The 16,375-nt window shown below is 40.1% G+C and overlaps 1 protein-coding gene across 1 annotated transcript in view; it reads left to right on the forward strand.

Moving 5' to 3' along the window:
• The window catches only part of AGAP1 (ArfGAP with GTPase domain, ankyrin repeat and PH domain 1), a gene marked incomplete at its 5' end in the record, with an annotated part of 301,279 nt that overhangs the window by 161,153 nt on the left and 123,751 nt on the right, over nt 1–16,375 (forward strand). Inside the window, one exon of the mRNA XM_025214080.1 lies at nt 5,746–5,907. Within this exon, the coding sequence (XP_025069865.1) occupies nt 5,746–5,907 (162 nt within the window). The remainder of the gene's footprint in view (nt 1–5,745; nt 5,908–16,375) is intronic.

A 16,375-nucleotide genomic window follows, 5' to 3' on the forward strand; every position in this document is an offset into this window, starting at 1 on the left:
TTCTACTGTTTTTGCTTTTCAATTGATCCCATTAATAGTTTCTGCTTTTGTAATATCTGACTTCTTGCCACTTTAGAAAATCAGAAACTAAATCAATCTCCAGCCTCTTGAGAATAAGATTGCATTAGGGAGCTATGTTTGACAGACTCTAATTTTACTTCGAAAGTTTGTTGGAGAAGTTTAACCAGATGCCAAAATAAATGAATAAAGAAAAATGTAAACCAGATCAAGCCAAACTTTTGGGGGAATAGCATTAGCTGTTGAAGTTTTTTCCCAAGTTTTGCAAATAGGTGATTTGACAAAATGTAAAATAAGTTGAAACAAATATAGATTGTAAAGGTTAGAATACCTTTATGGCCATTTTAAACTGTTACATAGGAGAGAGAGGGATAGCTGCGTGTTAATGGGAACTGTGGTCTATGTAAGAACTTAATTTTCCTGCTTTGTATCTCAAATCATCTTTTGTGTTGCATTTCTTTCCTGTCTGTCCTAGGTTGCGTATTTCCCCTTGATCTTTCATTCTCCTCTTTGTTGGCTCTGGAATTAGGATCCAGATACCTTGTTTGGGGCAGGGGAACCCACCCTCAGACCGACCACGACCTTTCCATTTGATAATAGGCACATTTATTGATACTCTGAGGCTCTTTCTCTTCGGTGTCAGTGGTCAGGAGGTAGGATGCCAAGGCACACCCCCCACCCCACCCCTTCCAGCGGTGTGTACGAGACAGGCTGGTCATATGCCCTCGGTCCACGGTGGCCTTGGGAACCCTTCCTGTGGGACGGGGATGGGGACCCCTCTCAGGGAGGATGAGCAGGAGGAACCTGGGTGGGGGACGAGACAAAGGGAAGAACCGAAAGGAAAAAGAGTGACAGGGAGGGACAGAAAGGAAAAGAAGGGACCCCTTGTTTAATCTCAAGTCTCTGCTTGTGTCTTCTCCTTCTCTCGATGACTCTTTATCTGTGACTATTTCTGGTTGGTTCCTCTGTGTGGTCACATGTCCATGTAGCCTTCCAGCCCTTCTCCTTATTTGGTCTGTTCCCCAAAACCGGGACTTAGCCCCCTACTCTGGGGCCTTGTAGCTGATGTCACTTATCTCATGTTATGGGACAGTATGGTACATACTTCCTTGGTTCCCAGGCTTTTTTCTAGACTGCATCTTTGTTGTGTTGGATAACATGTCTGTCTCCAGGGCTATATGAAACTCTGTGTGTGAAACCCAGGCTCTTTCAAATCAATTAACCCCCGCAGCCCATCTTGCACCTTTATAATGCAATAATAATCTATACCTATAAGCCAATTCCCCAAAAAACAGATCTTTAAATACTATTTTCAAGCCAATACTCTTCTCCAGCCCCAAGCATATGAACAATCTTTTGCTCCCTGATTCCTTTATAGGAATCTTTTCCTCCTCCCCGATTCCTTTATAGGAATCTTGTTTGCATTGCTAGCAGCAAAGTAAAAGTGGCTAGAATACCTATCTCTACAGTGCTCTGTGCAGATACTTTGGAGAATGGCATTCAGTTATCACCATACCGCAGGCACCTGCCTGAGAGGACAAAAACATGGAGGATGGTTTGGAACCAACCTCCAAATGCTCCACAGATTCCATAGGAAGGATCTTTAATTGTGCTTGGATGATGATAATGGAGTTAAATTTTAGTCTTGGTCCTGGAACACACACCATAATAGAAACCATAAAGAACCATCAGAAACAGTAGGGCTTATTTTTATTTTTTTTTTATTTTATTTTCTGTGACTGAGCAAGGGAAAAGAATATCAAAAGAATGTTTTTTCCCTTTCTGTCTCTTCCCTTCCCTCCCTCACCCCTGGAATAATTTTTTTTTATAATCCAAGGGATATGCATGTATATAACATAAGAGAAGACACAGTGGTACAGTGCAAAAACCAACAAATCTCTTCCCTAAGTGTCATTTGCTTAAAACTCAGTTTTTAGGGCTTTGCAGGACTAGAAATCAGTCTTATGTCATATTTGCAAGGTGAGAATCTCCCTTTTTCTTTCATGTAAAGCTTCTTAACTCAAATTTTATCCCATTAATCTAGGAAAAATTCCCAGACCCATATCTACAATACAACAGCAGTGCTGTTGTTTACTTTCTGGGTACACTGAGGAAGAGGCAAGGAGCCTCTTTAAGCCAAATCTTGATTTGTTGTTGTGTGGAGTAGACTACACCACCGATGCATGCACCACGCTCCAAGGGGGCATGCTCTGTTGGGTGAAGGAATGTATTTATATGCAGTGGTCAGAAGCAGGGGTATGTGGTGTTCTTTTTCAGAAAAAAAATGTCCCTCTGGAAGATATTGCCTCAGATGCCATTTCCAAAGCTGCCTTAGGCGTTCCACAGCTAAAGATATACTGGGTAGCTTACCTGGCTCCCTAGCAATGTGGTTAGGGAGAGAGTTTTGTCCTTTATGTTCCATAGATATACACTCCTGAAAATGATGACCATCATCAGGGAAAGTTGCTTGTACATTCCATCAAACACTGCAGAGCTAATGATGGGCTGGGCAGATAATCGTGGGAGAGTTAATTGTAAAGTTCGATATGGCATCTTGTCAGCAGAGATAAGTTGTCACGTTTTCCACTTGAGCTGAAACTAAATGATTGTAAAATAAGTTATGAGTGTCCTTGGGCCTGTCTGCCAGAATGATGGCTAAGAATACATTCCTGGCCCATCAGTCTCAAGCAGCCTGCTTGATATTTATGCGAACTGAATGTTATTTTATTCCCCCTCTAGTCATGCTTGTCAGCTTCCCGAGTGAAAAGTGAAACTGCTTCTTTGACTCATACTTCAAGTGTTGAAGCTCGGAGAGTCTGCAGATTGTTATTATTATTACTAGTATTATATATTTTTTTGGGTGTGCGTTGAACATTGATGCCCGATTGGGAAGAACTAATGGCTGACATTGAATGCACGGGATGGCTACAGAACAGCCCAGCCCAACTCAGTGAAACGCATCTTATGAGTTCTAGTGCCTCTGTCAAAGCTGGTTTAGATGTGGAGTAATGAGGCGCTTGCTTTTTTAATTTGGCGTGCCTTTTTCCTTTCCTTTTTTCATATTTAATAGTGTCGGCAGTGATCGTCTGTTCTCACGCGTGGTAATTGATACAAAATAAAATGCATTATTTGTATTCAGTCAGGAGTATGAAATTGCATTCAGTGGGCTGAAGCTTGAACTCATTTACAGTTTTCCGAAGCTGGGTTTTCAGGAGCCCTCTTTTCAATTTGAAGAATACCTTGTCAGGCAAGAGAAGTAGTCAGAAATGGGAAAGCACAGCATGTAAGCCTAGTACATTTTGATTGCTCATATTTTAAACCAGTAGAATGTTAAATAACTTCTATCTTCAAAGGGTGGTCTCAGAAACTGGAATATAGGGCATCAGTACACTAACAATATAAGCCTGGCATCCATTTACAAAAGATTCACATTTTTTTCTGGTTGAAGGGGAGGGAAAATATCTCAGACTCTTCACTTTCAGAGCAGTTTGACCCAAGGACAGCAGGTAATTACCTAAAAAGGTTGTGGGTAATGAGGACTCACCATAGGATAATTCTCTAGCTTGTATAGACTAGAGAAGTTGGGTCATGTCTTTGTAAATCTCACCTCATGTTTTTAGTAAGCAAATACAAATAAACAATTACAACATTTTTTGCTCAATTTTATAATTGATGTTTTTACCTTTGACAGAATATACCAGCATCTACAAATACCTTGGCCAGCTACTGTAACATATGAATAGTTCATTTAAACACAGTCTTAACTTATTGCAAACTCATGTTTTTACAGTATCCAAAGTAGGATCATTCCTCATGACAATCATAAAGGTAAAACATGCAGAATAAATGCAAAATAATATGAAGAATAAATTATAAAGTTTTCTTTATTGATCTAGTCAGATCTTACTTCTGTCTTATTCTCTTATGCATCCAATTTTTTTCTGCACCTTCTCTTCTTTCTGTATCGGCTAAAGAGGATAAAGGACAAATAAATCCTTAATAACGGGTGTAATTCTTGCATAATTTTTTTAAGCCTGTGGAGTTCACCACCCACAGTTCACTTTCTGAACAAGCAGATCAGACAGGCAATTAAAAATGAACATCTATTCAAAAGTTAAATGAAACAGATGCTTCATTACAGTTGGCATTTCTTAATAGTTTTATTAAACATTAATAAAATTGGTTTTTTATTTTTATATTGAAAAGTGTCAAATTGGAGGCAAGCAAATTTAGACTTTGGGTGGAAGAATTTATCTTGGGTGGACCATATTTAGTATTGAACATAAAGGAGTTCCAGAAAAAAAATTTAATCTCATGGACTATTATTGTATTTTTTTAATGTATAGAATATTAAATAAATAAAAACATACACTTAGCACTGTTCTTAGATTGGAGATTAATTGCTATTAAACTGAAATCATATTATCCACCTTTAAAAAAGCTTTAAGTACTTACTTCCCTGATAAAAATTCACCTACAGGTTCAGAGAGAGAGTATGATAGTATTATTTCTTTCAATCAGGGATCATTTCATAAAATAGATAAAACTATTGTTAAATGATACTCCTGAATATTTTATGACTGTAGAAGTGGAGAAAAGTTGGCACTTTTTAAAATTAAATTTTCTGAAATCCTTTGGGACTCAAATTTAGATGCACATGTTTTAAAATTACTTAAAAATGGTATGAGATTAAAGATATACTTATAACATTTCATGCATAACATTTTCCATTTATATTGTATCAACAAAAGCATAACTTGAGTTCAGTCCATTGGATTTTACAAATAGGTCGTCTGTCCAAATTCTCATTCAGCATTTTTGTTTTTGCTTTTTATATCAAATAAGTTGGTTATGGATTGCTTTCATGCATTAGTCCTAGGTTTTCCCATCTTTAAATGAAGACTTTTGATGCAGACATCTGTGCCTGTGCAGTGTCCCATCACCTGCAGTTGGGTATTAATTTAGACATTAGTGGGGCTGCATATAAGTGAGAAGCTCTCACTAACAGATGCAGTTTCTAGGTTTTCACATATGACAATGGCTCAGCAATAAAGAATCAAATGAGACTTCTTTTTTTGCCTTATTCGAAAGAGAGAGGAATTTTAAACCATTTTAATGGATTGTATGCTACAAGAAAAGATCTTTTTCTGCTGGTATTTTTTTTTTATATTTCATTCCATCAGGGTATGTTAAAATAAAATTAAGATTGTCAAGTTACACACGGTGTAGGTTAGGAAAATAAATGGCTTTTATGGGGTGCCGAAGCTATTCTTCCTAAAATTGAACCCAAAATTGTGGGTTCAACTTGTAATCGGACCAATACAGTAAGTTATTTTGGTGACAGGAAGCTGTTAATGAGAAAACAGAATACCTGGTTAAAAAAAATAAATAAATCTATCTTTGTGCCTCAATTGAATTCCCATTAAAATCTATTTAAAGACTCAAGTTGACTAGGATTGGAGCCGGGACCTTGTCCCAGTTGCTCATTAATACTTTCTGCAAGAAGACTAGAGTTTTGGGAGATTCTTTTCCTCGGTCATTGGATGGTAGCAAATTAACAAGAACCAGAATTTGCCTTAGAGGAGGTAACTAAGTGACATCACATAACTTTAATACCCTGTAACATTCTTTTTGAATGGGAACAGTCTGGTTTTTATTAAAATGATGCAGTAGTCATATTTTATTTTATTTTATTTTTACCTCTTTCCAATTTTTGTCAAATTGCAGATACTGGTTTGGGAGATTCTGTGTGCTCAAGTCCAAGTATATCCAGTACTACCAGTCCCAAACTGGATCCTCCTCCTTCCCCTCATGCCAACAGAAAGAAACATCGCAGGAAGAAAAGCACTAGCAATTTCAAAACTGATGGTATCTCAGGCACTGCTGAAGGTAAGCTTTCTACATCGTGTGCAGTTACAAATTCCCACTCATTGTTCCTGGAAGCCTCTGTGTTTTTTGTGAATTTGTTGGATATTACTTTAACTTGACTGTTGGACTTTTGTTCTAAAGTTGAACCAAACATGCAGGCAAAAAGCCATAAACTTAATTTGTCATTTACCAGCTGAATGGTTTCTAGATATCAAAAAAGCACTAATTTCTGTAATCTTAAAAATCTTGCTTCAACAAATGTTTACTTTCAGGGATATCCCTCAGCTGATGTTCTGTCACACTCATTATCACTATCAGGAATGAGGGTTGGACCTGTTTTTAAGGCAAAACTAAATCACGGCCCACTCAGCAGTGAATGGATATTGATAGGATGTATATGTCCTCATTCAAAATTGCTTAAATCCTATATTATCTTCAAGCAAGTTCCTTGATCTGGAGGCAGTCATCAGTGCCACTGATGCTTCCTATTGTTTGAATATTCAGCTGCTTATAGAAAGGATGAATTACTTAAGGAGAAAAGGGAAAGGGGAGAGTTTAAATGTTTGGGTTCATTTTTAAGTACCAGAAAGCAAAGGCCAAGTAGAGGGTTTTTTTTCTTTTAGCTTAGCGTACTCTTTCCATTGCGGTCAGTGTTAGCTGTTCAATAGCCTGCAGAAGAGGTAACAATATATATAGTAGCTAGCTATCATATAAAAACATACTTATCTTTAGAAAAGAAGAAAAGAAACAAGCTATGATTCAATCGAATGAGCTCCAGAAAAAAAATGAACAAGGGTAGTTGGAACGCATAGAAACTGGGGACTCAACATATAAGGAAAGATGAAAAAGGGAGACAATGGGATAACAGTGTGGAGAAAGCAGGAGTGTTAAGTAAGAAAAGCATATGGTTGTAAGCTTTGGAGAGTAAAAACTGCTAATTCAGTATCAAAGAACAAGGGGCAAGTTCTGAAAAAAAAATGACAACTGTAGACAGCTGAGACATTCAAATAGAGATGTGATAATAGTATACAACTGAGAAGGGACATATTAAGTACTACTTAGTCATCCTTATTTTACATATATTTTCATTTCTTGCTTATGCTTTTATTACCTCTGTATATCTTTATTTCTTTGGTTATCTGTATGTACCCTTTATTTTTAAAACATTGACTTTCACCATAAGAATTTCTAATGTTTTTTCTCCATGTAACTTCACTATCTTTATAGCTCCACTCCCTTTAATCCATGGCTTTGTAGTCAAATTATATATTTAACCTGTCTTGAGTCTTTTTCCTCTTCATTTTCTTTATGGGCCTCAGTTTTCTTTCAGGGTGCAAAATTAAAGTTGGGCATTATCAAAAGCAGGGGTCAGACACCTACAGCCCATGGGCCAAATGTGACCCATGGACCTGGGGCTTTGGCCGCAGGAGATCTCAGCATCAGTTGCTTTCACCTGCCGCTGTGGGGAGAATTACTGGCTGAGGGTACTCTCCCCATACCGCTGTAGAGAAAAGCTGTGGTGGTAGGCACTTTCCCCATGTCACCAGAGTCAATCCGAGCAGAGTGCAGGGCCCGGGGCAAATCAGCCTGTGATCCTGGCTCCAAAGAAACTGCCGCCACCGCCGTTGCCATCAGTGGCAAGGGTACTGAGTGGCTGGACTTCACGCCACCGCTGCTCCGTCCCGCTCCGTGGGCCTCCCAAAGCGTGGGGCCCAGGGCAGTCGCCCCAATTCGCCACCCCCCCCAGGGATGGCCCTGCATGTTGCTCACCTGCCCCGCTCTGACCTGAACTGGCTGAGTGGCCCACAGTCTAAAAACATTACCAGCTTCTGATCAAAACCATTGAACTCATTATCTGTTCTCAGTGAAGTTAAAAGGAGCTGAGACTAGACAGTCCTGAAGGACTTCTGAAAAATCTCATACTTAATAGTTAAGCTGTATAATTTACAAAGGAGGATGAACATTATCTTCCTGGATTAACTGCGCCATAAAACAAAAACTTGAACCATTGATAGCAACTGACTGTTTGCGAGTTCCCTACCTTTGTGTCTTATGACATTATAAAAATGTGTTTATCAGGGTACTATGCCACACAATAGTAGCACTTTTAGGTATGTAAACATGATTCGCAAGATAAACCCAGAAATTTCACATAGAAATCCATAGTTGTAGTCTTTCTGAGTTCTTTACAGCAGAAAAACTGCACTATTATTTTTCTGTAGTCAAAAAAAGAGTGAAAACTTAAGAGCTGGCATTTTTGGAGGGGTTCCTGGAATCTATCCAGGGACACCTCAAGCCTAAAAAGGTTCAGAACTACTGTACTACAGGCATAAAAATGACAAATCTGAACACAAATTCACACCATCTACGAATAGTAACCAAACACCACAGAAGTCAATCAGATTTGGGGGACTATCCATGCATGTCACAAAGTGAACCACAAATGCAACTTAATTTGAAGTAAACGCTCAAAAAAGGAAACCTCTAGTTTTGAGGCCTTAAATTTCTAGTATGCAGCATGTTTGAAATAATTTACAAATCCGCCCATATTGCACCTTAGAAATAGGGCAATCTCTTGTCCTCCCTCATCTAGTTTTCTCAATGAAAGTTTCACGTATGCAAATAAGAGATATGGTTTGTGTGACTGCAGTGTCTTTTAAAACTATATCACAGGAAATATCTGCAATTCTAGATGTAAGAAAATCATTTATGTAATAAAAAGAGGGGAACTAAGATTTTGCTGGAGCACCTTGTAGGTCTGTTTACTCGTGTGGTTTCACAGAGGTAGGTACAATCTAAAAGTTTGTAAGTTTACCAAGGACAAAATTTAAACTTGACAAAGCAGCTCAACTACATCAGAAGACTCAAATTCAGAAAACCTGGGCTCTCTTTAAAAAAACAAAAATGCAAAGCCTATTTGTAGACTGACATTTGAAATAGCCAGGGACCACTACAAATCAACCTAAAAGCTACTGAATAGCATTGCCCAAATCTTTTGCTTTGATCCTGGAATACTTGAATGAAAGCAAATGATTTGAATAACTCTACTCAGTGGATTTTAAGCTGATTTGTATTGGTCCCTGGCCAGTTTCAAACATCAGTCTACAGACATTTAAGCTAGGGACAGACATTACACATAAACCAGTTTAAGCGATCAGAAACTGGTTTAAACCTGTAACTGAACAGACATTCGGTGCACATAAACCAGTTTCAAAATGGCTGAAACTGGTTTGAGATAAACTTGGTTGAATATAGTATCCGAGTTAACTGATTTTGGTCAAACCAGTTTATGCACTGTCTGTCCCAGACCCCTTCCTGGTTTAACTTAAACTAGAATCCCCCAGCATCCTAGATGCTTTGCAGCCCTGGGTGGGGCTCTCAGCTCCAGAGAGCTGAGCTGGCCCCTCCCTTCTGCTCCCTGGCTGGAGCTCTAGCAGAGACAGCAGGCACAGCAGCATCTGCCTGGCTTCCCACTGTCCCCCCCACTTCCTGCCCAAGCAGGGATTCCCCCCCCACCCCTGTCCCAGAGCCCAGATGGTAGCCAGCATGTGGTATGCTAGCTAATGCTTAGAGGTGTCTGTGTAAGGTAGACAGAACAGTATCCACTTAAGGCTTTTTGGAGCTAATCAACAGGTCAGCTGGTAACATTGCTCTGTTCCTTCCTTGGAAAAAGCTGTTTAAGAAGAGCTTGAACTAATGAGAGAGGCTTTTGTTTTGTTGATGGGCTGATAAATGCTCTGTTATCAACTCCCTGTGTAACTCCCTGCTGTGCAAGTAAATGCTGTGTAACTCCCTGCTGGTTGGTCAGGAGCAACAAGAGTGGGGGCGGGGGGCCTCCCTAATCAGAGTTTCCTGCCGGGTCCTAGCCACCCCCTCCCCCCCTCAGCTCAGCAGTGTAGAAAGATAGGAAGATCTGCTCTATTGCACCCCCCCCCCGCCTTCTAGCCTCACCCACTGCAGGTGCCTGCATTTCTTCAGCAGGGATGTCTGCGCAGTTACAAACTGGTTCAGCCTAGCCAGGTTAAACTAACCTGCAAAGATTGAATCAGCTCAGGCTCAGGCTTTTTGAATTTCTGTCCCTAGCCTTAGATTGTATCTTTCAGTTTTTTCTCTCCTTGCAAGTGGCTGTTTTAATCAAATACTCACTGTGGTGGAAATGGCATATATTGAGTAGTGTTCAACCAACAGTCCATGGAGCCATGTCATCTGACCTATGGGGCTCCCCACAGGTCCGAAAGTTTGGCTGTGGCAGGGGAGCTATGACAGTGTTAATTGCCTGTAGACTGGTCTTGTGCAGAATTGAGGCCGTGGACCAGACCCACATGCCACGGCAAGGCCACAGATTGGCCCTGTATCACTCATCTGGTCCATGGGGCTGGCGATACATTGGGTACCATTGCCATACATAAACCTTAGTCATTAATGAAGTCCAGGCTTAGCTGTTGATGGTACTTGTCTCTTTCGTGGTTTTTCCTAATGGCTATGTTGGTGTTTCAGCCCATCTTCCCAAACATTGGTGGAAGGAGTAGTTTAACTTCAACTTTTGTCTTCCTACTGCATTTTAAAGCAATCAGGCACACAACTGCAGCAACATTTTCTAGTTGTAAAATATAGTGTCTTGACCACTTTTTACATAAAAACAAATCTGCTCACTTCTGAAAGGGTTGGTTCCCACATTAAATACCAATAATCTAAATAATCTGGATTCACTGGAGAGAAGATGATGTGGAGACATTATTGGAAAACTTCCTGTATTTCAGTAAGTAGAGGTGCCTTGCTTTGTTACTGTAAAGCATCAGTGAATTGGATATGTCAAATAACAGTAAAGCCTTCATTTTGAGTTATATCATGAGATGCTCACTGTAAACTGAAGGATGTTTTTCCTGCCGTTGTTGCTGTGATTTCAGTTCCTGTAGATATGACTTAGTTAGCTGGGCTACTTCTTCAGCGTATCTGCAACAGCATGCAGTTAAGCACAAGCTGCAAAATCCACCCAAACAGTTGAGGTAAGTACTTGGTTAGCTCTCACTGAGCTGTTTACTCTCTTGCCTACACTGCTAGAAATATCAATGATAGTTCAATGATAGTAAAGATATGTCTGCATAAGCTAGAGTCACAGCACTAACTTTAGCACTGGTCATGACTCATACCCTGAGATAACAGTACCAGTGCTAAAGTTGGGGATAAAGAAGGGGGCATATCAGATTAGTCAGTAGAGAGAGGAGCAAAGTTACTTTCCTGAATTGATTAAATATTATAGGATTTGTGGTAGTTATCATCTTAAGACCATCTTATTTGGTATAACTAAATGTAAATTACTACCTTACAAACACCTGAGTTCTGGACATCCCTGGACAATGAAATTGCCCAGGATTGCATAATATAAACACTTGTGATCCAAAAGCATCTTCCTGTAAAAAGATCCTAGGATATTAAGACTGAATGGTAGGGCCCATGAGGTAATGTAGTCCAGCCCCCTGCTCCAGGCAGGATTAGCCCAGCTAAGTGTCTGTCTAACCTGTTGTTGAGGACTTCCAACTGACGGAGAGTCTGCAATTTCTCTAGGTAGCTTGTTCCAATGCTTGACCACCCTCATAGTCTGAAAGTTCCTCCTAACCTCCAGCGTAAATTTCTCCTGCTGCTGCCTGAGGCCATTGCTCCTAGTCCTAGAGTCACAGAGAAAGGTCATCCCTGCCCTCTCTAGACTTGTACATCAGGTATTTGAAGTTTGTTATCAAATCCCTCCATAGTCTTCTTTTCTCCAGACTAAATAAGCTTAGTTCTTTAAGCCTTCCCTCAGAGGCATTGTTTGTCAGGCCCCTAATCTTTTTTGTTACTCTGTGCTGGCCCCTTTCCAAACTGCCCACATCCTTCTTGAAGTTTGGGACCCAAAACTGGACAGTACTTCAGGGAAGGCCTCACCAGTGCTGAATGGAATGGAGAAATCACTTTCCTTGATTTGCTGGGGACACTCCTGTTAATACAACCCAGTATGTAGCTGGCTATTTTTGCAACAAGAGCATATGGTTGGCTCATTCAGTTTATGGTCTGCTGTAACCCCCAGGTCCTTCTCTACAGTACTTTATCCTAGCCAGTCATTCCCCAGACTATATTTATACATACCATTATTCTATCTCAGGTACAGGACTTTGCATGTGTCCTTGTTGAATATCATCTGATTGATTGTATACTATTTCTCCAGTCTGTCCAGGTCATTCTGGATCCTAGCCCCATTGTGGAATATCTGCAAATCCAGCCAACTTGGTGTTGTCTGCAAATTTGCATGCACACAGTCCCATTTTCCAAATCATTAATGTTCAACAATACCAGACCCAGGACAGAGACCCCTGGGGAACCCCACTTGATACCTTCTCCCAACTAGACATTGAACCATTGATGACTGCTCACTGACCCTGATGATCCAACCAATTATGTATCCACCATACAGTACTCTAGTCTGTATTTTCTTAGCTTGTTAATGAAAACGTTATAAAAGACGGTCTCAAAAGCCTTGCTAAAGTCAAGGTGTATCACATCCACTGATTTACCCCCATCCACTTTTCCACAAGAACTGAAACTTTGGGTTTTGTGATACTGCAAACATAAAACTATCCAGCTTGAATCCTGTTCATGTGCACAAGAAATTGTTTTTCATCCCTCATATCCTTTCCTAACACGCTTTTCTATGGGCTGCTCTTCATTAAAAACCTCATCTGGAAGTGGACAGAAAAAATGTTATTTACAACATTTGCATTTAAAGTTATAAAGGTCTGTATTCCAACAAGGGCTGGCAAGCTCTGTGTTCTAGCCTTTCTTTTTGTGTGTGCAACTCTGGGAGCTTTTAAGACATGATTCTTAAGAATGTGCCCAGCAGCTTCTGAAAATAGGCCCTTTCACAGTATCTCAAACTGGGTACCCAAACTGATATAAAAGTGGTGTCTGAACTTCTATGTTAATTGATTGAATAGGTAAATGTTTGGGACTCACAACTGTTGTTCAAGAGCTGCTTGCTTTTACCTACCTGCATTGGGAATCAACAAAAAAAATATTTAAAGTTGGTAGGTTTTAAATTAATTCATTATTACCACTCAATTCCATTCATTATCATTTAGTTCACCCCATTTATTTACTGTACAGAGCAATGTAGTAAGTATTGTTGAATATATATATAGTTGAATATATATTTTGTAATTGTGGAAATCTGTAAATTTGTAAAATACCAGACTAGAAAGATGGAATGTGGAATAGATTAGTTTAGTAGTTATGTGTCTTATCTTGGAACAGTCTTTTTTTTCTGGATTCAGAGGTTTTGTGCTGCAGTTTTCCTGAAGGCACAAGGAAAGAGATTCTTTGAGATTCTTCATCTCAAAAAGTGAGGGTAGCAAAAGGTTTAAGTACATCTTCCTTCCATGCCTGGGTAGAAATTTAGGCAATGTAAACTATATTTGACTGTAATTGTAATCTGTGATGCCAAATGTGCCTGTAAATTTAAGTCTTAAATCTCCAAAGGTTACCTTCAAAGTCTCAGGGTCAAAACAGCCTTTAGTTTTAATTCCACTGATCATCAGTGGTGTCATTCAGTGCCTTGAAGGAGATATAATAGTGGACTATCACTGAACACCTGAGAAACAGGAGGGCAGAAATTAATAAAATCTAGACCGAATCTACAGAGATTCACTTTTAACCAAGGTACAAAGGTCACTAGTTGGGAAACCTTCAGCCTTAGTTGTCACAGACGATCTGACATAAAAGGTTTGCTGTTGAAAGGCCGTTATGTTGATGCTGAGGAGTGGAAGACAAGGGAGGTGAAACTCATCTATTGTTTTAGCCTACTTCATTGCGGACTAAACAAGTTGAAAGGTTCTTTCTGGTCTTTAAAACTCCTGTTAACTCCAGGGTGAGAAGAGGCTGCTCGTTCCGCCTTCCTGGTTGGAGGAAAAGGTGCACAGTGGTGGTCAGCAGAAAAGGGGGATTCTGGGAAGGATGAGTCCCAGGATTAAATGGTGGTTATTATATACCTAGATATTTAGAAAAAGACAGTTGTAGAATAAAAAGGAAAAAAAATCTGTCTCAAGTGATCCAACTATTTGCTTGGTATATTGGAAACTGCAACATTTTTATAGTGTTTAGTACATAGTCTTGCTGTGATATGTTTTGAACTGACTTTTTTGTGGAAAAAATTACAAGTATTCTTTATAGGTTTATGAAAATAAGGGACACCTTAGAATCTTATTAGCATCAGATACCTCAATATGCACAAAATTGTTTCATCAGTGAAAGGTAATAGCTTTAATTACAAAATGTCTTGATCCTCTTCTACACAATGTGAACAGGAAAGAAAAGGAGGGAAATGTTTTTAAACAGGAATGTTTCCTATAACAAAGTTTAAATTTAGTGTTGATTAGGAACAGAATGTTTCACATTGCAGGACCTCTTCTGCTGTATTATGGAAGCCATACTTCAGCATTTTGGTTAGTCTCTCTTGTAGTTAAAGAGTAGATGAAACAAGTATGTTAAAGGCAATTATGAATGTAGTTCTAAGTAAGCAACTACTTGTACAGTGAACGTCCTGCAAAAATTAATATCACCCCCACAAAATCTCAGTGTGCAGCAAAGATTATCTAAAACTAAAATAGTTCAATTAAAGCTAATAAAATGTTATTAAATAAAATCAGGGTTTTTTTTTAAAGAGTATTAACATTAGTTATGATGAGGGCTATCATAAATACTTAAACTTGATATCCATAGAGATGATGAAGTGTTGCTAAAATGTTTGTTATGTGATTCTTCTGTTAAACAAACCTCTACAGTTTGGTTAAAATAAGAGCATGGCAATTATTTGTATAGCTTGCACTTACACTTATACTCTTCTTAAGTTATTTGTTCAGCCTGAGGCAGCTTCGTAAAGGAATGTTATATATCCTGAATGTAGAGTGTTTCCTCATACCATCAAGACCTGCAGCACTCTTCTCCCAAAATCCCATTAAAAAGATGGATTTTCCAGTGTTCTTTGGAGATGAATGGGTTATTTTGGACTGATGGAGTGAACCTAGTTCTAAAGTTGAGGCAACATATATAGAGAAATGCCCAGTGATCAACTTACCCTGGTTTATACCAGCACTTTTCATGCACTTAGTTGGAGCACTAAGGCATGGGGAAAAGGGTGGTCTTTCAAGATGGCAAATACTAGCGACTGGATACACAGTGTGTTTACACCGATGTTATATACACTGATTTTGCACACCACTGTAGATTACACCAGGATCTGGAGTGGGCAGATGAACAGCTCTTTTGAGGTAGTTTCCATCAGTAGAGACTATTACAGTGCCATACCATTCAGTGGCAGATAATCTTTATATTAAGTCAGTGGTGTTTGACCTCTCTGGCCCTGTAGACTGGATGAGTGGTGTGGAGCAGGTGCACAGGTTGAATCTCATGCACAGGATCAGTGCTCAGCAAGATCCAGTACAGGGTTGGTCTATGGGTGCAGTCTGGCCCACCAGGGCACTCCAGCATGGCAGATTCAGCCTGTGCCTGAAACCATGCATCAGATCCAGCCATGGAGCAGCCACACACTGGTGCAGTCTGACATGTGGGGGGCCTATCATCTGGACCACAAGGCTCCCCATGGGTCCAGAAATTTTGCATTAGGGGGGCAGTGGCAGCATTAACTGCTGCAATTCTGGGAGCAATTAAAGCTGCTGCCACTCCCCCACCATCAAATTTCCAGACCTATAGGAAGCCCCAGTGCTTACACAGGTATACCATACACCAGTGTAGTTTTCACACCTGATTTTTTCTAAGGGTGATTTTTATACTAGCTTGAAGTCAGTTACAGTAGCATAGGGCTATGCATTGTGAGTGCATCTACATGTGCTTTTAAGGCATTGAAGTAAACTCCAGCACAGTTTATACCAGAGTCTGCATGTGCACGTGAGAACACAGTGTTTTGAGCTGGGGTGGAGCAGCCCCAGACTGGCAGGGGCCACTGGTGGTGGTGTTGGGCAGCAGAGGGGCTAGCTGAGGCATGAAGATGCTAAAGCATGGGGCTAGGCAGGAGGCAGCCTCTACCCTTTAGCAGCCTTGTGCCCCAGCCAGCCACTGTCACTGTCTACACGAATTTCAGTGCATGTAATTACTCTGCCGTAGGATAGCACTGTCCCTGACAGTACTATCCTATGGCAGAGTTAATTAATTTACTGTGCCCTAATATCAGTGCATGTGTAGATGGTGACACTTTTCCACAGAGCTAATTAGTCAACTCTGCAGTAAAGTTCCAGTTACAGACAGGAAAGAAGAGAAGTGGACAAGAGTTCCTTCCACGCGAACCTCTAGCCCAATCCGGTTGAAGGCTCTAAACACGCGAGCCCGTCGTGTCAACTGAAGAAAACAACTCGGAGAAGAGCTCTGGATACACTCACACGAAGTTTGCTAGGCTCCGTGGAACTTGCGCGCAGGGAAGGGGTTCGTCGAGGGATCGTTCGGCGAC

This window comes from Alligator sinensis, unplaced genomic scaffold (assembly GCF_000455745.1).
Source record: "Alligator sinensis unplaced genomic scaffold, ASM45574v1 scaffold205_2, whole genome shotgun sequence".
Lineage (NCBI taxonomy): Eukaryota > Metazoa > Chordata > Crocodylia > Alligatoridae > Alligator > Alligator sinensis.